General features: G+C 42.8%; 1 protein-coding gene across 2 annotated transcripts in view; it reads left to right on the top strand.

Annotated features, from left to right (window-relative positions):
• The window catches only part of LOC147193285 (junction plakoglobin a-like), a 159,184-nt gene that overhangs the window by 73,815 nt on the left and 60,162 nt on the right, over positions 1-25,207 (top strand). For both annotated transcript variants that reach the window (XM_086133564.1, XM_086133563.1), the window contains exon 2: positions 13,176-13,230. In XM_086133564.1, coding sequence (XP_085989690.1) covers positions 13,215-13,230 — 16 coding nt within the window. In that variant the 5' untranslated portion in view covers positions 13,176-13,214. The remainder of the gene's footprint in view (positions 1-13,175; positions 13,231-25,207) is intronic.

Below are 25,207 nucleotides of genomic sequence, written 5' to 3'. Positions count from 1 at the left end.
CAATATTGTTGCGGTTTTGGAGCGACTCCGCGCGATCGACAACAACATGGAGAAGTTGGAATCCGCGCTGCGGAAAGGGTTTTTCGGATTCGGCTCATCGGCGCCAGTGAAGAGATACAGACCACGGACTCAAGGCTGTCTGAAATTGTTGGCGGCCGTCCCTCCAAAACAAACAACGCTATCTGGCCCTTTCCCCTGGATGGAAGTACGCATGGAATCTAGGGCCCCCACCATCACCCCCCTCCTTCTCGGCCATGGACTGATAAGCCGGGACTGTCTTCATGATGAGCAGACCTCGACGAAGCAGCTATGACCTGTACACGCATACACATACACAACTGGACAACCACACGCGCATACACATCCTTGTTATCACCGTCTTCATCGCTCCGATTCTTTTCCCCCGTGACGTGGTTCGATCTGCAGAGCGCACGTGTGTCCGTGCAGCTGGTCAGGACTGCCGCGTCGCGGTCACCCCCCCCCCCCCCCCCTTCCCATTCATCCTCCCCTTTATTACATGTTATGTCTTGTGACTTGTTGTAACTGTCATATGCTTATTTATGTGCTAGGGTCTTTTTTTATCCTGGACTTAAATTATCCTCAGAAGAGGATCGTTCGAGCGTGGTTTTTTTTTTTTTCCCCTCTCCCTACCCAGCGTTTTCCTTTCTGAATTCTGATTGTAATTTCCCCATTGCGGGACAAATAAAGGATATCTTATGAAAAGGTGTTTGTGTCACCTCAAGTCCGGTCACAGTCCCAAGATATGACACTTTATTTTATTCCTCCTATAAAAGACAATTCACATTTCGACTTGGTTACAGTTGTCCCTACAGTGAGGGAAAGTTAGAATTATAGTCATTTTACTTTTATTTGACCGTAAAATGAAATTTAAAAAAATTAAGACCCTCTTCCCAAAGCTCCCAGTTGTTCCATGTTGTCCAAAGTTGCAGAGCTGCCAACTGTTACAGATTGTCCCCATTTTGTGACGCAAATTGCTCAACTGGTGTCTGAAAAATCATGTACCGCATTGTTCAAACAGGTTGAAAATGAACAAAAATACGATATAGATAATTGAGATCTACCATGTTTGACAATGCTGCAAATGGTAACTCCAATGCAATAATGCATCGCTTCGCACTCCATTCCACTCACTGCCATCCGTGATTCCACTGCAGTGGAAGCTAGCAGAGTCAAGACGTTAGCTGAAGGCTACTTGAAGTTCAGAACAAGCAAGGAACAGGGGCGCTGTGTGGTACAAAGCAAATTTCATTGCCAACTGTGTGCTAACAACTTTATTGATTGAAGAATAAACACAATGGCGCTCCACTGTTTCGTTACTGTCATACTTAATACTAGAAATATTTGTTGGAATAGAATCAGCCACCGCTGGTTGAAGTACACTGGTGGATGATAAGGGCTATAAAAATAGCTTGATATTTTTACCAAAAATTCTTTTGTCGATATTAAAAAAATATGTCACGTAGCAAGGTGGTGGTGGACCCCAAAAAGCAGGCAGGAGGGAGGAGCAGGGTGTATTTGAAGAAGTGTATTGATAAAACACAGAAAACTAAATCCAAAACAAAGTCATGAAAACAAAACGAATCCAAAGTAACAAAGAAACACCATGGCAGAAACTAAAAACCCTCAATAACAAAAACATGACCAAAACATAACAATGAACTAAACATGACTGAAACAAACATGACAGAAGCCAAGAGCAAACAATGACCCGACACTGAGTGTTCGGGCTGGGAGTCTATCGACCAACAGGTGTGCAGCTGCAGGGAAAAGCCCCACAGTGCCACCTGTTGGTCACAAACCAAAACATGGCAAAATAATGTGAATCTGCACTTGCTTCACAGAACAATTCTGGATAGAAAGTGTTTCTGAACAGTGGTTCTTGTTTATTACCGTCTGTGTACAGGACCTTCGACAAATCCACAAATCTCCAATTCCAGGGGAACATATGTGGCACATATCACCAGATATCAAATAAACATTTTTTTTCATTCTGACTGCTGCAGTAGTCATAGTAGGAGGAGGAGGAGGAGATAGACCCTTGCATACTACACATGAAACTTTGCTCATATCGCTCATTTTGAAGAAACTGGATTAAATAATTTCTTAGAAATATCCCCCCCCCCAAATATATCATTGAAATCATCTTTTACAGTACGGATATAATATGGACTTCATTGTAAAATATTGCCACATAATATTGCAAAATTTTGCAGATGTATGAAAAAATTTAAAATATATAAGAATAATTAAGATCACCTCATTTCCATCCATGGCCATGAGGTGACTCTCAAAGTACACCAGAATTAAGCTTTTTTTTTTTTTTTTTTTTTATTGTCACAGGTGTACCACAAAACTATTGGCCATCAGGCCCATCTGTGTGGAGTTTGCATGTTCTTCCTCTCTTCCTTTCCCAATGAGGACAAAGGCTATACAAAATGAATGAATCAATGGGAAAGCCAAAAATTCAACTTTAGAATGAGAATTTGGTTGAAAATTGTGGTTATTTAGACTGACAAAAAAGTTGTTGCAATTGAACAGGCTGTCAAACACTGCCACTCTGTTCATTCAGCTGTGTCAGAAACTGCAGATGTGCATTGAGTTTCGATATTCACCTCCACTCTCCTCATCTCACAATGATTCATGAATCCTACAAATTTGCAGCAGCATACTTAACCAGTATATTGACTGATTTTAGATCAAGATATACATGTATACAAGGATAAGGATGAATACAAACGGAAATTGCTTGTCGCCAAAAGACAAAAATGACCCAAAATGCAAATAATACTAACCGGGACTAAGAATATAACAAAAAACTACGAACAAAAGCAAAAACAAAACATTGCGAGAGAAAATAAATAAATAAACAAGACCTCCTTATACACTTGGCTGATTATGCCGGATGACAGGTGCGCAGCTGGAGGAAAAGAGCCTCCTTTGCCACCTGCTGGAGACACAGAAACAAACTCATGACACACACACACACACACAGCAATATTTGTGCTGCCCATCAAACGTTACCAATTTGAAGTTGACTGGACCTTCACGGAAGGTATCATGGTTTTCTTGGCTGAATTCTGTATGAATGTTGGTGTAGATTGTAGAAGGTTGTATGTGTTTGTGCCTTGTAACTGAAAGGCGAACAGTTCAGGTAGTTGTCGGCCTTTTTGCCTTAAATCAGCCGTGATGGGCCACAGCTCCCGTCACCCTGAACAGGATAAATGCTGTAGAAAATTAAAAGGTGAACGGACCTTGACTCTTCATTGAATACATTGTTGTTCATCAACTCCTTTCGATCTCTCAAAAGCAAATTATTTAATATGGTTATAAATGTGTCCAACCAAATATGCGGTTCACTCTTTATCTACCACCCGAAGTTCATTTTCCCAAATCCCCTAAAAAATAAAACAAATAAGCATTCTCCAGTTTGATCCCCTAGTTGTTATTCAGTCAACGTATATCTGGAAAAGATACTAATCCAAAACTTTCTCACGATGCAGAGACACCCTGTTAACAAATGAGTCATTTATTTCCCCTGTCATGGCAGGTTACATTAAGTTGCACATCATTTTGTGAAAGAAACATCCATCCATCATCTACCGCTTATCCGGGGCCGGGTCGCGGGGGCAACAGCTTTAGCAGGGAAGCCCAGACTTCCCTCTCCCTAGCTACTTCTTCCAGCTCTCCCCGGGGGATCCCGAGACGTTCCCAGGCCAGCTGGGTGAAATAGTCTCTCCAGCGTGTCCTGGGTCTTCCTCGGGGTCTCCTCACGGTGGGACATGCCCGGAACACCTCACCAGGGAGGCGCTCAGGGGGCATCCTGAAAGAAACAATCATTTATAATAATTCTTTGACAATCTTAAAGGTATAAAAGCACTTCTGCTTAGCCAGGGATGGAGCCTATCCCAGCTCATTTATATCTACATGCAGGTGACACTGGAATGATCACTAGTCACTCACAGGGCTGACAGATTGCACTTGCAGCTATTGGTATTTAGACTGTTGCTCAAACTTAAATTTCAAAACTTGCTCTAGGGAAATTATTTTGAGGGTTTGGTCAAGTGTGAACACATGAATCCAAAACCTGTTGCGCAAGCAGCAAACAAGAGAACTTTCTGGTACTTTGGTCTGCTTAACGGCCCCCATAGGTTTTGCTGCACATCATGTTGAATCGTCTGAAGTCCAATGTGTGATTCAGTGGGGTTTTTTTTTTTTGTGTGCGCTCTGAAGAACAGGAAAAATTATAATTATTAAAATATTATATTTCTTGTTCAGAAACACAGGAAGGAGCGGCCTTTTTTCTTTAATTAATGCTTTTCTCCTCTTTATATGGATTTAGATGTTAGGTTAGATATTTATATTTTGGTTTTGCTGGCAAGGTTTTCAATTTAGGATTAATTTAGAAAATGTTATTTGTTGTGTCGAGCGGCCCGGTGCCCGACAGGTTAATGCGTCGGCCTCACAGTACAGAGGTGCAGGGTTCGATTCCAGGCTCTGGCCTTCCTGTGTGGAGTTTTCGTGTTCTCCCCTTGCGTGGGTGGTTTTTCTCTGGGTATTCCAGTTTCCTCCCATATTCCAAAAAGATGCATGGCAGGCTGATTTAACACTCAAAATTGTCCTGAGGTGTGAGTGTGAGCATAAATGGTTGTTCGTCTGTGTGTGCCCTGGGGACCAGTTCAGGGTGTCCCCCGCCTACTTCCCGATGACAGCTGGGAGAGGCTACAGCACGCCCCACGAACCTTGTGAGGATAAAGCGGACCAGAAAATGGATGGATGGATGGTTGTTGTGTTGACATTTTTCCCTCTGAAATCAAAAGAAATCCTCCTGTGTACTTGCCGCTTTTGTGACACTTGCCTTTCGGGAGAGTGGGTGAGCCATTTTACATCCTAGTTTCTTGGGTCGATCTTAACAAAACCAGAGCAAGCACAGTCAATTAGTGACACAGGAGCAGTGGGCGACTTATTCGGGAAGTCAGGTGCTTTGCTCAAGTGTACCTCAGTTTCAAATGCTTAAGGGACATGAAGAGCCAGGGTGGGATAATGCACAGCTCCTGCATAAGGCTTTGTCATTTTTGACCTGACCTTTTTCTTTACCAACAATCTGATTGTCAGCCATTGGGACTGGGGCTTTAACACCAGAAACGGAATTGCACCACTAAGCAATTGGGCACAAAATTTCCATGACATTTGAAATCCCGCATCTGTTCATGTTTAATGAGGTTGGGGCTCGGGTGTACAGAGGCACAAATGGACCTGCCAAGCAATTTGCACCACTCCACCAGGCTTCTCAGGAGGCCACATCATACATTACCGTGAATGGGCTTGCTGTGTGGATGAGAAGACATGTTGAGGAAATAATGTGTGACTGGAAAGTTATTTATAGCTCATCTGTAACAAGGTTTTTATAGTTAATGAAAATGAACTAAACAACGAAAACACTAAAACAGAAAAAAACATTTTCATTCATTAGACTAGATAAAAATGTTTGTCTCAAAATAAAAAAAAACTGAAACATCATTTTACGTTCACAAAACTAATGAAAAGTATAATTATTGCAAACATGCATTTATTTTTTTCATCTTTAAGCTGAGCTTGGAATTAATTTTATTCTGTTTTGCTGCTTGCTGCAAGACAAATTGTCAAGTTATCCGATAGGTGCGGTCCTCATACTGTAGAGTATTTCGCGTCAATGTGTTGTCATCTGACGACAGCCAATAAACCAACGAACAACCATTCACACCATCACTGAAGGGGAACCGATCCTACGCTGCCCGCACACAAGTGTACAACTACACTATCAGCGACTAAAAAGAAAACTAAAAAACAAATGAAAGATTTGGGGCAAATAAAAACTAAAAATGAAAAAAAAAACAAAAAAAAGTATCATGAAATGTCAAACAAAAAAACCCAAAATAAAAACTCATCAAAATCCAAAAGTTTAACCCTAATCTGTAAGGACTAGAGTTTTGGGAGCTAAAAGGTGATAGTGGCGAGATATGTAGTCTCCCAAATCCTAAAACAAACAAACACATTTAAGACTAAAGTATGTCTTGCTTATACAGTGAACCTCATCGAGGTTATGGTCCATCTTTTGCCCTTTTTTTTTTTAAATCTCAGATTGTTTGTGATCTTTTTTTTTTTGACAGGATATGGGCAAGTCTGTTGAAGTCACCCTTTGTGTCGGACTACGTTGTGTTGTAAAAAGGCAGGTCAGAATGACTCAGACTGAATGTACAGTAGATGTAATTATATTTGCCTAATGCCATTCTGTCATTTAAGAACTTGTAATTAATCGCATGGCTTTTTCTTCGCGTCCACAACCATTAGAAAAAATATATCCATAGTTCAAATCCAGAAAAATGTCACGTAGCAAGGTGGTGGTGGACCCCAAAAAGCAGGGTGTATTTGAAGAAGTGTATTGATAAAACACAGAAAACTAAATCCAAAACAAAGTCATGAAAACAAAACAAATCCATAGCAACAAACAAAAACCATGGCAGAAACTAAAAACTCTCAATAACAAAAACATAACTGAAACAAACATGACAGCAGCAAACAAACAAACATGACACTAGCAAGAGCAAACAATGACCCGACACCGAGTGTTCAGGCTGGGAGTCCTTTAAAGCCCTAATTACCTATGACCAACAGGTGTGCAGCTGCCGGGGGAGCCCTACAGTGCCACCTGTTGGTCCCTAAAACAAATCATGACAGTACCCTCCCTCAAGGGACGGATCCCAGACGTCCCAAAGTTGTCCAAAAGGCTTGCCTCGCCGGGGAACAGGAACAAAAGCGAAGGCGACCTTCGCCTCACCAAAATACAGGAACAAGAAGCGACGGCAACCCTTGCCTCGCCAGAGAACAGGAACAAAAGCGACGGTGACCTTCACCTCGCCAGGGAACAGGAACAAAAGCGACAGCAATCCTTTGGCTGGGCGTGGCCTGACGTGGACGGAGCTCGACGTAACGGGGGACATGGAACAGCCGGACGTGAACAGGGGCTCGGCCTGACGTGGGCGTGGCACGGCTCGTCGTCGACGTGAATGTGACTCAGCTCCAACAGACACGTGACGAGCCTCGGCTCAACGTGGACGCGGACGGGGCTCGACCCACCGTAGATGCGGCTTGACGAGACGAAAACAGGACAGCCGCATCACCAGCGCTGCCTGATAGGGAAAGGGGTGTCGGCCGCAGACGCGCTCCGTCAGGCACATGGTGGAATAGGGACCAGTCCTTAGTACCTGCGGGGTCCAGGTGGTCGGGTCATTCTGTCACGTAGCAAGGTGGTGGTGGACCCCAAAAAGCAGACAGGAGGGAGGAGCAGGGTGTATTTGAAGAAGTGTATTGATAAAACACAGAAAACTAAATCCAAAACAAAGTCATGAAAACAAAACGAATCCAAAGTAACAAACAAAAACCATGGCAGAAACTAAAAACTCTCAATAACAAAAACATGACCAAAACATGACTGAAACAAACAAACATGACAGCAGCAAAAAGCAACAGCAAACATGACAGCAGCAAGAGCAAACAATGACCAGACACTGAGTGTTCGGGCTGGGAGTCCTTTTAAAGCCCTAATTACCTATGACCAACAGGTGTGCAGCTGCCGGGGGAGCCCTACAGTGCCACCTGTTGGTCCCCAAACCGAATCATGACAAAAAAAAAAGTTGTCCATTGGTATTCTTTTCTGTTGTGTTGCAGGAAATTTAGGACTGCTTTTGAATTGTCTGATTCTTCTGGTAGTGATGAAGTGCCACAGCTCTCAATTATTTGCATCAACATTTTGAATCTTTGTTACGTAAACTGATGATGACAGAAAAGTGTTGGCATGCGGAGATGTGGAAAATAATGATACGAGGAGATGTGTCTCAACGTCGTGTCTCAACTGCCCTTTGACCCATCGTGTCTTTTAAGCGTCATACTCTCACCACTGACTTAAAGATACGCATCCCGGGTGAATTTCTATCCTTTGTAGGTTATCACAGGCACACATGACGCTGACAAAGAGATCTAATGAGTCAAATGGATAGTTTTGTCTCCCCAGCTGGCCTCTTCAACCTGCAAATTGGGTGTCCATTCCACAATCAGAATTTATGACATGTAATAATAATCCAGATTGCTTAATCCCATAAAACAATGCACAGAATAGATTCCTGGAATTGTTACTCATGAGTTGTTGTTTCATATTTGTTATAATATTCTTGACTTTATCTGGCCTGCCCTTTTTAAATAAATGTTGGCAGTCAAAGTATTTATTGTGTTTGGAGTAAGATTGATTGAGCTCTTCAAAAATCAATATCGAACTAAAGATTTGCATTTCATTTGTGTCTGAAACTTTTGAGGCCGAGAAACAGTATTTCAACTGGTGTACACGATAACACAAGCAGTCAAGTCCTGATTGTTTGACTGGTGTGAGAGCGCCACACTGTGCTCCAGCATGGGGTTCATGCGCAGCTGCACCTGGACATTTTGTTATATTGCTATGAGTACGTAATAAACTATTTTGCACTTGACGGTAAATGAACTCTGAATCAATGTTATCGCATACCAGTTCTGGAATTAATTATGTTCAAATATACAGAGCAAAGCTTGTTTATTACCATTTAGCATCTAATCCTACCCATACATCTGAAGACCTCGAAAAGATTTGAAAAAGACCCTTGAAAGACTATCATCACACACATGGCCACATTTAAACACGAGTTTTTTGTCCCAGCCTTGACTCAGATGAGATTTTAGAATGACTGTGGATTTTGCAGCGTCACTATGCTCATGCTCTTGGTAGAAGCCTACAAAATGGAGAAGCAGAAGCTTTTGGCTCCAGCTGCCCAAGTATATGCAGCAGTTTGTCAAGAAAAAACTCACACTGCAGAATATAGGCACGGCTGTGGTTTTGAAATGCTTGCTTACTGCTTAATGCTGTCCGTCGTTGCCGACGATGACATCACTTCCTCCTTCAGGAAGTAATCACAGGTGGGTACGGCGGTGGCTGTAGAGGCCAATTCTTGACGCGCATGTCCTGCCACAGACATCGCATCGAAGTCTAATTCGTCTCTGTCCAGATGGCGGGGTCCTCACTCGGTGTCGGCGCTCTCGGCGTCTTCTTGCTGCAACCTCAAATCTCACATGATTGGCATGATTGATTGCCCCCATCTCGCATGCATCCCTCCAATTATCCCTGTTATCTTCAAGTGCTTCAAAATGTTGAGGCTCCATGTTACAGGCCCTCATGTTGGCAGCCAGCAGATTCTTGTATCTCTTCTTCTGTCCCCCCGCCCTGCGTCCGCCTCCGGCCAGTTCACCATAAAACATACGTCGAGGAAGTCTATTCTCCGGCATTCTTCTCACATGTCCCGCCCATCGCAGCTGCCTCCTCACCAGCATAGTCTCCATGGGCTCGACACCGGCACGCCTGCGTATTTCAATATGGGTCACCTTATCCCACCATTTCAGCCCAAGGATGCGCTGTAGACATTGTATGTGAAATCTCTCCAACAGCTTCAGATGCTTTCTGTACAGAACCCAGGTTTCCGATGCGTAAAGTAGAATTGAGAGACAGATGGCCTTATAGACTGCAACCTTGGTTTTGATTCTCAAGTTCTTGTTGAGAAAGACCCTCTGCGACAGCCCGCCAAATGCAGATGAGGCCAATCCAATCCGGCGATGAACATCTCCAGTTATATCACCAGTAGTGTTCAACACTGAGCCGAGGTATACGAAACTCGGTACGTTTTTCAGTGGTTCATTTCGTACAAGGAAGGTGGGAGCATCGTCACCCTCCTGGCCACTGTACATCGCTTCAGTCTTGTTGACATTTATTGTTAGGCCAGCTCTGGTATAAGCTTCCTCTATGGCAGAGAGATTGTTCTGTAGATTTATGGTGTTGGCCCCAACAATAGCTGCATCATCCGCATACAGCAATTCCACCATGGAGTCTTGTGATATTTTAGTTCGAGCCTTCAGGCGTCGCAAATTGAATAAATTGCCGTCCAGTCTGTAGTTCATAGTGATTCTGTCCTCCGGGCCAATGTTTCGCCGGGCCACTGTTAGTATGGCTGCGAGGAATAAGTTAAACACAACCGGTGCAATGACACATCCCTGTCGAACACCAGAGCAAACTGGGAAAGGGTCAGATTTCTCTCCAGATCCAAGGACACGAGCCATAGCACCTTCGTGGAGCTCCTTCACCACTGTCAAAAACGTAGGTGGGCACCCAAACTTTTGTAAAACCTCCCACAGGAGGGGCCTATTCACAGTATCAAAGGCCTTTGCCAGGTCGATGAACACCATGGCAAGACCTCGATGCTGCTCTATGCATTTTTCCTGCAGTTGGCGAGCCACAAAGATCATGTCAACAGTGCCACAGTCCTTCCTAAATCCACACTGACTCTCTGGAAGCACATCTTCAGATATATTATCAACGAGCCTGAGCAGAAGAACTCTAGCAAGCACTTTTCCGCCGGATGCCAGGAGGGAGATCCCCCTACTATTGTCACAGACCGAACGGTCTCCCTTCTTTTTGTATATGTTAACCATGTCTGCATCCTTCCATTGCTGAGGCATTTTTCTTTCCCTCCAGATGGCTCTTACAATCCATCCATCCATTTTCCGAACCGCTTGATCCTCACTAGGGTCGCGGGGGGTGCTGGAGCCTATCCCAGCCATCTCCGGGCAGTAGGCGGGGGACACCCTGAATCAGTTGCCAGCCAATCGCAGGGCACACAGAGACGAACAACCATCCACGCCCACACTCACACCTAGGGACAATTTAGAGCGTCCAATCAGCCTGACATGCATGTTTTTGGAATGTGGGAGGAAACCGGAGCACCCGGAGAAAACCCCCGCAGGCCCGGGGAGAACATGCAAACTCCACACAGGGAGGCCGGAGCTGGAATCGAACCCGGTACCTCTGCACTGTGAAGCCGACGTGCTAACCACTGGACTACCGGGCCGCCTGGCTCTTACAATGAAATGCATAATACCAACCACAGCATCTCCTCCAAGACGCAGCAAATCAGCGGGCAACCCGTCTGGTCCGGCAGCCCTGTTGAGTTTGAGGGAGTCCACAGCTCTTTTCACTTCGATATATGTTGGTTCCTCATCAAGAGTGTTCATGATGGGTAACTGAGGAAGCTCCCTCACAATTTCCCAGTCCACAGGTGCAGTTTGGTTAAGGAGGTTACTGTAGTGCTCAGCCCATCTCTGCAGTATCTCAGATTTCTCCATGTACAAGATCTCACCATTTGCACTCCTGACAGGGTATTGCGCTCCCTTTTTAGGTCCGTACGCAGCTTTAAGTGCAAAGTAAAATTGCTGTTGGTTTCCGGTGTCTGCATATCCCTGAGTTTCTCTTGCCAGGCTTTCCCACCAGTCATTCTGCATTACTCTCAGTTCCCTCTGTAAAGTGCTCTTGATCTGCGACAGTGTTTCTCTATTAGCGACTGTGGGACATCTCAATACTCGGGCTTGTGCTTCGTTTTTCTGATCCAGGAGTAAGCGTATATCTTCTCTGTTCTCGTCGAACCAGTCTCTGTGACGTTTTCTCAGGTTGCCCAGTATGTTTTTGGATGTATCCAGTATTTTACGGGATATTTCTTCCCAGAGGTCCGTCATCAGCTCACCAGATGTTAGATTTGTCGTTTTGAAATATGATATGCATAGATAGATGTAAATTATGTACGTATACCTATTTTTAATGTCATTTATAATACAAACTCAATCCCAAAGTTCATCATGACAAACATCCATTACAATCTGTCAAAACACTGTATTGCTGTATTTATATTAGCCTTCAGTCCAAAATCCCTTTTCGAAGCACACAGTACTGCTGAGGGACAAGAACTTGTGGTGACATAAAGAATGATGTGAAGTTCTGTCTTGCCAAGACTGCAGACCGAGTTGGTCACCCTCTGCTGAGCTGTCCGGTGTCCAAGAAGCTGCTGTCCCTCGACTACTGTCCTCCATCTTCCATAGACAGAGGCAGGTGCAGATGTGAAAGAATCAGAAAACCTGGGTGGGATGTAATGTATGTTGTAGGTGTTGGCAGCATCTGTGCTGCAGAGGGAATTGTGAAGAGCAACACAGGCCTTCACGACTTTAACAGCCTCATCAGATTGGAATTAAATTTGTCGTCTAAGGACTCGTCATCGCGCTGCCAGGATGCCAGCGGTGTTTTCTATCAATCTCCTGCCGCTTGAGTGGTGATAGTTGTAAATTCATCAAGATTTTTGCCTGCAATGCAGTTCAGGGCGATTACATTTTTATTTAAAAAAAAGAAAAAAAAGAAATTAGCTCACTCAAATGAATAACACACAAGGAAAATTTTGGATTAGGTTGTGGAGGAAGGGGAATGATGCATCACCCAGGAAGACGTTTGGAACAGCAATTGTGGTATCAGGAAGGTTGATCTGCGATTGGCTGTGAACCAGTTCAGGGTGTCCCCCGCCTACTGACCAAAGACAGCTGGCATAGGCTCCAGCACGCCCGTGACCCTTGTGAGGATAAACGGATTAGAAAATGGGTGGATGGATAGATGGCAGGGAGTGATAGGTCCAGGATCCAATGAAGCAATTTCCTCACAAATATGCACCCGTAGAAAGCCTCATTGCGGCATGGTTGTTAGACTGGTTAGCACGTCCGTCTCACAGTACAGAGGTGCAGGGTTCGATTCCGGCTCCGGCCTTCCTATGTGGAATTTGAATGTTCTCCCCGTGCCTGCGTGGGTTTCCTCCCACAGTTCAAAAACATACATGGTCAGCTGAGTGAACACTCGAACTTGTCCCTCGTGTGAGCGCAGATGGTTGTATGTAGATGTGTGCCCTGCAATTGGCTGGCAACCAGTTCAGGGTGTCCCCTGCCCTAAAACAGCTTGGATAGGCTACAGCACACCTGATACTGATGATTACTAAAGAAGGAAAAGATGTAGAAACAAACATTTCTCCTGATGGGAAAAGATATTCTACTCTCTCATTTTGTTGGTTCGATGTTTGTATTGTTACAAAACACAACTCGGTCATAATGCTTTAAAATGGGTGGCAATATGGTAAATTCTGCTTTGAAAATGACTGGCAGTGAATAAATTAACACATACTGTACATTGCAAAAAATACTTTATTATTGAGTCCAATCATGATTTATGTTTTTACTTGCAGGTCAGAGGTCAGTGAAAGCAGAAGTCCAAGTGGAGGGACATGATGTCCATGCAAAGTAAGTTCAGTGATCCCTTGCTATATTGTGCTTCATTTATCGCGGCTTCATTACATCACGTTTTTTTTTTCCAAAGTACTCAGAAAAAAATGCTGAATATCTCAGAGGTTTTGTACATGGCTGTACGCATGATTGGTTCCTGGCACCAATATCAACCAATGACAGCACGAGTGGATTTATCCCTTGAGCTGTTTGGTAAGATGCCCCGCCCAGAGAGTGGGTGATTGGGCTTGTCCGAAAAACACAGCACGTCTCTCCGTCTCCTCCAATACCGATGAATTGTCTTATCATAAACACTCTTGTTTTATGTTGAGAGGGAAGAAATTTCATTTGTGCTGTATGTATACAGCACATTTGACAATAAAGTTGTATCCAATCCAATCCAAAGCATTGGCTGCGCGGGGGATAGCTGGCCAGCAGCTAGCTCGAGGCCAACGGCGGCTACACTGTCAGAGTGTCGTAAGTGAGAGTAACACAAGTCTCTTTGTCTCTCTCAGAAGGCAATGCTGATGAATGTTAATTACTGTATAAGGTTTTATAATGAAAGATTTCAAGTAAATACGCATACAGCAGTGATAATTTTACATTTACCCCCAGCGAGTCCCAGGGACTCGCTGATCAGAAAAGTATGAGTCCCATTATGCATTTAGAGAGTCCCAAATGTCAAATTCTGAAATGGTCTACTTATTCAATTGCATATGATAATAACACAAACAGCAACATATACATACAGTTACAAAAAAATGCTGCAAAATTTTAAATAATTCAGTCGTAGGCCTGAGGATTTTGGAAATTCACGGTAACCGTTTTTCGGTTCCGTCGGATTACTCATTCTGGGTTCCGTAAACATTCATCATGGGAACCCATTTTTCTATTTTGACTGATATTCATAATCAAGAATTCTGAAACTCAAAAGAATAATGTTTCAAGGGTAAATGTTTGAAAACTATCCATGAACAATGAACATTACATCAGCAGCTGTGTACTACAGGTTTATTCAAATATGGTGTACACATATGGCATCATGAATACAGCATACCACAAAATGTGAGTATTTTTTCCAATCTCACACTGCAAAGATGAAGAAGACATCCTCTTCCCAAAACGATGCATGTGTAATCTACTGTCAATTTGACGAAAGAATCAAACACACGTCATCATTATTTCTACCAACAGTTAACATTAGCATTACTACACCTTGTGACGAATGTTTTATTCCTAAAGTTACCATGCTACAACCAGTAAATTATATAATAACCAATCTTCTTCTCCTTTCGGCTTGTCCCTTTTCAGGGGTTGCCACAGCAAGTCATTAATTTCCATCTTTCCCTGTTCTCTGCATCCTCTACTCTGATTCCAACGACCTTCCAATCTTCCCTCACGGCATCCATGAATCTCCTCTTTGGCCTTCCTCTCTGTCTCCTACCTGGTAGCTCCATCTCTAACATTCTCCTACCAATGTATCCACTGTCCCTCCTCTGTACATGTCCAAACCATCTCAGTCTGGCCTCTCTAACTTTTTCTTCAAACTTTCCTGTCTGAGTTGTCCCTCTAATGACCTCATTTCTGATCCCGTCCATCCTTGTCACTCCTAAGGAGAATCTCAGCATCTTTAACTCAGCCACCTCTAACTCTGCCTACTGTCTTTTGCCAATTGCTAGTGTCTCTAGACCGTACATCATGGCTGGTCTCACAACTGTTCTGTAAACTTTTCCCTTCACCTTAGCTGACACCCTTCTATCACAAATCACTCCTGACACTTTTCTCCAGCTGTTCCATCCTGCCGGCATTCTATTCTTCACTTCTCTTCCACAGTCTCCGCTGCTCTGCACTGTTGATCCTAGGTACTTAAATTCCTGTACCTTCGCCACCTCTGCTCCCTGTAACCTCACCGTTCCACTGGTCTCCCTTTCATTTATGCACATGTAATCTGTCTTACTACGACTGACCTTCATTCCTCTTCTCTCTAGTGCAAACCTCCACCTTTCTAGGTTTTCTTGTAGCTGCTGCCTACTCTCACTACAGATCACAATATCATCTGTAAACATCATAGTCCAAGGCGACTCCTGTCTGACCTCATCTGTCAATCTATCCATCACCATCGCAAACAAGAAGGGGCTCAGGGCCGATCCTTGATGCAGTCCTGCCTCCACTTTGAAGTCTTCTGTCCTTCCAACTGCACACCTCACCACTGTTGTACTATTCTCATACATGTCCTGAACCAATCTAACGTACTTTTCTGCAACCCTTGACTTCCTCATACAGAACCACAATTCCTCTCTTGGCACCCTGTCATAAGCCTTCTCTAAATCTACAAATACACAGTGCAGCTCCTTCCTACCTTCCCCGTACTTCTCCATCAGCATCCTCAGGGCAAATATTGCATCTGTGGTGCTCTTCCTCGGCATGAAACCATACTGCTGTTCACAAATCTCCACTTCCTGTCTCAACCTGGCTTCAACTACTCTTTCCCAAACCTTCATCGTATGGCTCATCAACTTTATCCCCCTGTAGTTGCTACAACTCTGTACATCGCCCTTCTTATAAATTGGTACCAGGTGACTCTTCCTCCACTCACACACTCACAATAACCAATATTGTTTCATAATATTTTCATAGCGATTAGCCTATAGATCTAATGACCAACTTGCCTAGTAATCGTGCCTCATGTCATATCTCACTCTCACGTTCTGTGCATACGTCACAGGTGAGTTTAGTGATACGCCCATCGGACGATTCATACGAAAAATCTGACTAGCATTCCCATTTCTTAAATGTTGTAATTAGTAGACCTTTGTGAGTTTTTTTCGCCGCCATCTCAAACTTTCATCCGCGCGATTCCTCCGTTTGCGGACTAAAATAGCAACCCGCATGCGCACATAACGTTATCTGTCTGCCCCATCCCCCCCAAACACTCAAAACAAAAGGAAAGTAAATTTGAAGAAACACACTCACACACCACACCACAAACACCCATACAGACACAGTGAGATCACGTTGATTACACAGGAGAGACTTGATCGCGTACAGTCAACTCGTCTGCGGTGGCTTTTATGGTGAAAGGATTTTTCGGTACAGTCAAACGACGCCACGGAAACGACACGCTCCCGGTAACGATCGTTACCGTGAAATCCTCAGGCCTGCTGTAGGTTTTGTTGTTGTTGTTGTTTTGACGGAGAAATTTCCTTGCATCCCAAAAACGCACATTATTTGGAACTGTGCGTCCCGCGGGAAAATGATGCGTCTAGGACGCGGGACACAGAGGTAACGAGATGGCTGGTACAGCTGTAATCTTTTTCTCAAGGATGTAAAGTATAAATACTGTTTACATATTTTAAACATGCTGGTACCCACATACATGAAAATTTCTAGGGGGCGGAGCCAACGCTCCATCGCGGTTTTTCATTAATCGTGGCACGGTCCCGGTCCCCATTAACCGCGATAAGTGAGGGAACACTGTAACTGTAATTTCCAGACTATAAACTGCTACTTACAACCCATGCGGATTATTTAATGATCTATTGAAAGATTTTTCCAACATCCGCCAGGGAGCGCTCCAGCAGAAAAGGTAACAATGAGACGCTGTCATGTGTCACAGTGAAAACAACCGGGCATGAGAGGGTGCATTTCATCTGCGTTTTGAGCTGGACTGCAAACCGAAACCTGTGTGGCTGGGTCTATGACAGATTTAACTAAACACAAAATAATTTTTATGAAGGCTTCATTCACGACTGAACATAGAAAATGTACAGCATTAATAAAATAAAAGACTGAGATATGTCATATCGGATTAACAAATAGAAAAGTATATAAAAATAGACAACAGTAGTGGCTTGTGAGCACTTGCCGGAATGTTGTATGTGCCCGAAACACGTGGAAAACAACTAATTTCCCCTGCTTCACGGTGTGCACCTAACACACCGCGTGACACCGTTCAAACTCCCAAATGACAATATTTTACTCTTAATATCAGCCGTGTTACAATGCCGATTGCAGATCCATCAGGTCTGAATAAGCACAGCTCAGCCTTTATCTCACTTCACTTTGTGGTCTAAGTCTCACAAGATTTCTCATGAGATTATCCAACGCTCCTTTTAAAGTGACAGTGCTCCATTTGTGAAATGAGGCAGCATTCACTACAACAGTCATAATATTGTTCACCTGGTTACATATACCAAAAGAAACACCCCCCGAAAGATATTGTCGTGAAAGCTGACACGAAAGCGTGGATGGTAGAAAGCCAAATGAAGGAATGGTTGACCCAGTGTTTCGGCAAGCGAGGATTTTTTCATTTTAAAACAAAGCATTACTTGACAGGGAACAGTGCCTTTTTTTAAAAAGAAAACAGCCGTGTGAGTGTTGTTTTACTGCCACCGTGCTGCTGCTTTACAGGCACTATTTGGAAAGAAAAGTTAAGGTATGTTATTAAACATTGAAACCCATTTCTGTGTACCGTCTTTCTTTGCAAATATCTCATGTTACACCTTGGGCACCTGCAACTTATAGACAGATGTGGCTTGTATATTTCTTTCCTTTAAAAATGTAGTGTGGGCGGCTTATAATCAGCTCTTTAATCCGTAAATTACAGTATTTCATGCTGTTCCAGAAATTACCATTTATTCAATTTCAATCCCTTTGTTCTTGAAAAACAGGACATTGCTTCAAATTGAGAACAGATTCAGATTCAGTTGTCGTGTTGGTCTGTAACTTGGGTGAAAATGTGGATCATTGTTTTCCCCAAGTAAATTCATCCATCCATCCATTTTCCGAACCGCTTAATCCTCACTAGGGTCGCGGGGGGTGCTGGAGCCTATCCCAGCCATCTTCGGGCAGTAGGCGGGGGACACCCTGAACCGGTTTGCAAATGATTACACACAGAGGTAATCACTATTCATGGTAGCATGCAGCCTTGTAATCCAATTAGAATGAAACCAAATGAGCAAATGGAATGAAAAAAAACCCCCTCCATATCACACATCATAGGATGAATCAGGATGGAGTTTCATTTGGGATCACTGGGTTGGCATATTCCCGTGTCTAATCCTGCTGGAGTAAAAAATTAATCATTTCATAATTAGTTTTATTCGGTTTAAGTATAATAAAAAAGTTGTCAAAGGAAAATAAGTGCTCCAAGTAACATTTCCGAATTGTGAACATTTAACCAGACTTCAACTGTGGTTTTTCCATTTGGATTGGATTGGATTGGATAAACCTTATTGTCAAATGTACTGTATGTGTAACATACAGCACAGACGAAATTTCTTCCATCGGAATAAGTCGTACATGACTCGCTATAAATATCACATAAAATGAATGAAATTGAGTTGAAACAGTTACATCTTCTTATGTTGATGTTCCATAACATTTTCGTTTATGTTCTAGTTGTTATTGTCCGAATGAGTTCAGTTACACCAGGTGTGTGCTTGTAAGTCACCTTGACCATCTGCTTTGGGAAAGATTCAAGCAGTGGGCTGTGTTGAGCTGCCTCACAAGTAGTCACCCGGTTGACCATCTGGTATGGAGAGCTGGTCAGCGGACTGATTCCATCTTTGTGACATATTTTTTTGCTGCATCAATTGTTTTTCTTTTGACCAGCAATTGTTTTCACCATGAATTGTGTTTCTGAGTTTAATTTCCTGTAAGAAATGAAATAGAAATGTGATTGGAGGGAGGGGCCCTGCAAGAAGGGCGGAAAACAGAGCAAACAGTTCAACAGTTTTACTCTTCTAATATTTTTTTGTGGTAGTGCTTGAGGTGGGGCAATATATCGATGTTGCCATTTATTGTATATAGAGTGGATTTATCCTTGCACTGTTTTCTCTCACTGTACATTATTTACACACCAAAATTGGATCGCCGCCAGATGCAATCATTGTCTGATGTACTGTACAAATATGTGCAATGTGTCTAAGAGGCAACACAAAGGAAGAAACATAAATTAACATTGAAAATAAAATCTCGCAAATAAAATAAAATAGAAACAGGTGTTGAAAAAAAGGCTCACTGACTGAAACGATATTTAGTGTTTACAAAACTAATAAAAACAAACGAGATCTATAGCGCATCCGCCCTGTGTTTGTCATTGACAGTTAATCTGATGCATAAACCTTTCATTTTACATGAATTCAGTGGATATACTGTAGATTTCACGAAAGCCTAGAGGGCACATGGCATTTCGAACCCTCATTTGCACTTCATTTACTGTGTGTGGCCTAAAAGCAATGTCATTAGAAAGTACAGTGAACCCTCGTATCATGGGAGTTATGTTCCAAAAGGAACCCGTGACAGGTGAAATCCGGGAAGGAAGTCGTCAGCTTTATTTTTTACAATTATTATACAATACATTCTGTAATAGGGAATTCTGTAATAGTTTTTTTGTTAATAATAAAACAAAAAAACAACAACAACAAAAAATTATATCTATCTATCTATCTATCTATCTATCTATCTATCTATCTATATATATATATATATATACATATATATATATATATATACAGTATACATTTATATATCCATCCATCCATCCATTTTCTGTTCCGCTTTATCCTCACAAGGGTCGCGGTGTGTGCTGGAGCCTATCCCAGCCATCTTCAGGCAGTCGGCAGGGGACACCCTGAACTGGTTGCCAGCCAAGATGTGTTTATTTATTAACTATCTTTAATCTGTTGTTTATTTAGTTAGTTAATTATATACTGTTACCAACCACATCATTGACTTGGCAACAGTCAAGTAAGGTGAATTCTGTCACTTTTTTTTTTCCACTAAAACCACTGGTCATGGTTAGCTGTTGCTTATGGGTGAGAGGCAGTGTACACCTTGAGTTGGTCGTCATTCAACCACAAGGCACATATAGACAAACAGTCATGTACTCTCATTTAAGATCAAGGACAATTTAGAGTTATCAATATACTTAAAATGCATGATTTTGGAATGTGGGAAAAAGTTGGAGTACAGTAGTAAAACCCATACAAGCATGAGGATATCACACTTCTGGAAGTTCTGGACAGAATAGAATTGGACTCCAGAAACGTGAATTTGGAAAGAATGAACAAAAATATTTATTAGAGAAAAAATCAGGTCACAAGACCAACAAAGTAATCAAACAAAAGTTGCTGGTACAACACCAGAATAATGAGTGAACCAAAAACACTGGCAAGGGCAAGAAACAAAATATAAACAGGAAAAAAACTTGTGAGAAAATATGTAAGAAAAATCCAGAAAAAAGTACAACACCAAACCCGTGATGAATAATAACAACAACAAAATAACTTTCCAAGGTAAGCAAAGACAACTAGGCGGAATCAGAAAATGGAGAACATGAACGCTTGTGAGGTCTAGAAGAATTTGTGTCCTGGAAGCAGACCTGTGAGCAAGGCGAATTTTCCGACAGAGACATGAAGACAAAGAACTCCTTAATCATAGGAGTCAAACTCGGGTCCTGGAGGGCTGCTGTCCTTCATGTTTTCCAAGTTTCCCTGTTGCAACACACCTGATTCAAATGAATAGGTTCAATATCAGGCTTCCGCAGAGCTTGCTGATGATCTGATCATTTGAATCAGGTGTGTTGCAACAGGGAGACTTGGAAAACATGCAGGACAGCGGCCCTCCAGGACCGGAGTTTGACACCTGTGCAATAGTTGGCTTGATTATGTGAGCAGCAGGTGTGCGACCCGGAGGAGAGGCCCTCCTCTGCCACCGGTTGTAGATACACAAGAACAGAAGATGACAGAGAGCATTAAAAACTCCAGAAAGGATTCAAACAAAACAAGTATGGTCTGTTAAGCTTGTATTATGTTATTATGCATTTGCCACTTACAATCTGAGCTTTGATGAGGTTACACAAGGCTCCACTGTTATCAAGATAAGGTGGAGTGACCTTTGTAAATATTCAGGGTAGAGAAATCTATTGCTTGTCACAATCATCTTGAGTCATTTTTAATCATATTTTTCCCCCAGAAAACAAAAAAAAATCTTTCAAGTCTGTGATTTATTTGGATTTTTCTTCATTCATACTAATTCCAGAATAAATTGGTTGCCTGATTGTTTTTCCATATGATTACACCTGCCTGTTCAGCCTGTTGTTGTCTGTCATGTTTTATATACTGTGTTGGAATCTTTTTTTTTCAGGAAATATGAAGGTTCATTCCGGACCTTGCTGTATTTTTCTGCCTCGCTCAATCTGCTCAGTGCAGCCTGGTGCCACAAGAGTGTCTAATCATGGCTGTCTGGAACAAGTGGCCTCGGTGGAATTAAGCTGCTTGCTAAATAGATTCCTGCCAGATTGGAACACTTGCAGTAATATGACAACATAACATTTTTACTTGAACACTCACAAGCTGGAGCTCAGGATAGCAAAATTGGCATATAATTTACATTTACTAAACCCTAAAAGGGACTTTGGGGGCTGTTCATCACAACACAAAGTAGAAGAAAGTAGTCGTAGTATACGGATGGGAATTGATAAAGTTTTTTATGCTTCAAATTCCATTATCGATTCTTTTAAATGATTCAATTCTATATCTATTCTATTATTGATACTTTTTTTTTGGGGGGGGGGGGGGGACTAAAAGAATAGATTAGCATCTACTGTACTTTGTTTTATGTCTGAGTTGCATCTGACAGTAGAGGACATGGCGACATTGCCACTGCTGCTGCTGTTGCTGTTGAGCAACCTCCAACTGGGTCCCAAAACGGCTCCTAAAGCCGCAGCGACCCGAGTACCTGCAGACCCAGTTGCCGGCCGTTGACTGGGAACTGTTCGTAGCCCAAAGGCACACCCAACACCGCTTAGAGGTCGTTCCCGAGTTCGGCTGCCGCTGCTGAACACTCCGGATCGGTTCAAAAGCGCGGCCGTTATCTCAAAATGATTGCATGCTGCGTCTGCAAAACAGTGTTGTGTCCAAGGACCGGCAACCCGAGGCCAAGGCCAAGGACTTGACTCCGAGGCCAAGGCCAAGGCCAAGGACTTGGAAAATTTTCCGAGGCAAGGCCAAGGCCAAGGACTTGAGAAATTTTCCGAGGCCAAGGCCACGGACCAAGGACTTGCCTCCGAGGCCAAGGCCAAGGACCAAGGACTGATTTTGAAGCTGAGGCCTAGCCGAGGACATGTATACAACAATGCTATCATACCACTTGGCAGGTCCTCATGATTTGCAACACCCCTCCATCATAACCCTTTGCACTCCCTAACGCTTGAATGAAGTGTTTTTATTCAAAGAGTAGAACAGTCAGGGTACGTGTTATTTATACTGAGAAAAAAACAAAATCACATGGAATACATTTATGAATTAATGTTTCAGTGCAGTAGTTTCTTAATATGAAGTAAATCAACACTCAACAGCCATGACATGGCACGGAACACAAGTTGAGAAATGACTTTGCATAGAAGTATATCACTGACTGCAGAAAAAGCGGTAATCTCTCAGTGATAATTTTACAGTTTACCGGCAGCGAGTCTCAGGGACTCGCTGATCAGAAAAGTATGAGTCCCATTATGCATTGAGAGAGTCCCAAATGTCGAATTCTGAAAGGGTCTACTTATTCAATTGCATATGATAATAACACAAACAACATATACAGTACATACAATGATAAACAAATGCTGCAAAAATTTAAATAATTCAGGAGCAGGCCTGAGGATTTCGGAAATTCATGGTAACCGTTTTTCGGTTCCGTCGGATTACCCAATGGGAAACCACGATAACAAATGTTAGGTTCCGTAAACGTTCATCATGGGAACCCATTTTTCTATTTTGACTGATATTGATAATCAAGAATTCCGAAACTCAAAAGTATAATGTTTCAAGGGTCAATGTTTGAAAACTATGCATTAACAATGAACATTACATCAGCAGCTGTGTACTCCACGTTTATTCCAAAAAATAAATGGATCAAAAACTGGTGTACTCATGTGGCATCATCAGAGTATTTTTTCCAATCTCACACTGCAAAGATTAATTGACTGGTAATGATTAATACAGGTAAGTATTGATGTGGCTTGACATCCTCTTCCCAAGACGATGCATGTGTAATCTACGATAAATTTGACGAAAGAATTTAACACACGTCATCATTAGTTCTACCAACAGTTAACATTAGCATTACTACACCTTGTGACGAATGTTTTATTCATAAGGTTACCATGCTACAACCAGTAAATTATAGAATAACCAATACTGTTTCATAATATTTTTCACAGTGATTAGCCTAGAAATCTAATGACCAACTTGCCTCGTAATCGTGCCTCGCGTCGGATCTCGCTCTCGCGTTCTGTGCATACGTCACAGGTGAGTTTGGACGATCCAAACAAAAAATAAGACGAGCATTCCCATTTCTTAAATATCGTAATTAGTAGACCTTGGTGAGTTTTTTTCGCCGCCATCTAAAACTTTCATCCGCGCGATTCCTTAGTTTGCGGACTAAAATAACAACTCGCATGCGCACATAACGTCATCTGTTGCGTCCCCCCCAACACTGAAAACAAAACAAAACGAAAGTAAATTAGAAGAAACACACACACACCACACCACATTACAAACACACATACAGAAGCAGTGAAATCGCGTTGATCACACAGTCAACTCAAGTACGGTGACTTTTATAGTTAAACTATTTTTCGGTACCGTGAAAATGACGCCACGGAAACGACACGCTACCGGTAACGATTGTTACTGTGAAATCCTCAGACTTGCCGTAGTTTTTTTGTTTGTTTGTTTGTTTTGACTGAGAAATTTCCTTGCGTCCCAAAAACGCACATTGTTTGGAACTGTGCGTCCCGTGGGTTAATTTTGCGTCTGGGACGCGGGACGCAGAGGTAACGAGATGGCTGATCTCTAAACATTCTCTGAGTACTACTATTATTACCACTCCCACTAATACTACATTAATTAATTTAATACATTCAACTTCACAATAATATTCATTCATTCATTCATTTTCCGAACCGCTTTTATCCTCACTAGGGCTGCGGGGGGTGCTGGAGCCTATCCCAGCCGTCTTCGGGCAGTAGGCGGGAGACACCCTGAACCAGTTGCCAGCCAATTGCAGGGCACACAGAAACGAACAACCATTCGCGCCCACACCCACACCTAGGGACAATTTGGAGTGTTCAATCAGCCTGCCATGCATGTTTTTGGAATGTGGGAGGAAACCGGAGGACCCGGAGAAAACCCACGCAAGCACGGGGAGAACATGCAAACTCCACACAGGGAGGCCGGAGCTGGAATCGAACCCGCTACCTCTGCACTGTGAAGTCGACGTGCTAACCACTCGACTACCGGGCCGCCCTTCACAATAATAATAAAAAATAATTAAATCAACCATGATTTTAAACTATGTATTATCAATATTCATTATTTCAAACATGAGAAAGCATTCAGCAAACATAACTGGAATCGAGCAAAAGGACTCCAAATCCCAACGGCCAAACCTGAAAGTGAAGTGCCGGCATTATTGACTCCGGCTGTAACGCAAATTACTTGGTTGAAACAAACATTCTAGTGCGACCACACAAACGTGACGACTGTGCAAAAATAACTAAATAAAAGACACCACTGTTACAGAAAGGCTTTACACGCTATTTAAACTGCCGATCGCGAACGGAACGAACTGTGATTGAAACTAACTGTGATGCCGCTCTTTACACGTTGTACTGACTGTCACCTGTCAGTGGCAGCCCCACCCCTCTTAAAGGGCCAAATGAAGTCATCAACATGGGTTTCTCTGGGTGGATTTTGTTTGATTTCTTCATGATTTTTTGCGGTCCCCGGGCCCACTTTATATCTGCGGACGAAGGATTAGAGGCTCAAATCCTTTGTTGTGTCCGAGGACCGGCAACCCAAGGCCAAGGACTTGACTCCGAGGCCAAGGCCAAGGATCAAGGACAGACCTCCGGTCCTCGAGCCGGTCCTTGGCCTCGAGGACCGGCTCGAGGAACACATCACTGCTGCAAAAGCTTTTGTATATTGGTAGTGAT

The sequence above is a fragment of the Hippocampus guttulatus genome, chromosome 16 (assembly GCF_054856545.1).
Source record: "Hippocampus guttulatus isolate MCC_2025c chromosome 16, RoL_Hgut_1.0, whole genome shotgun sequence".
Lineage (NCBI taxonomy): Eukaryota > Metazoa > Chordata > Actinopteri > Syngnathiformes > Syngnathidae > Hippocampus > Hippocampus guttulatus.
This window is presented reverse-complemented; position numbering and strand designations above follow the sequence as displayed.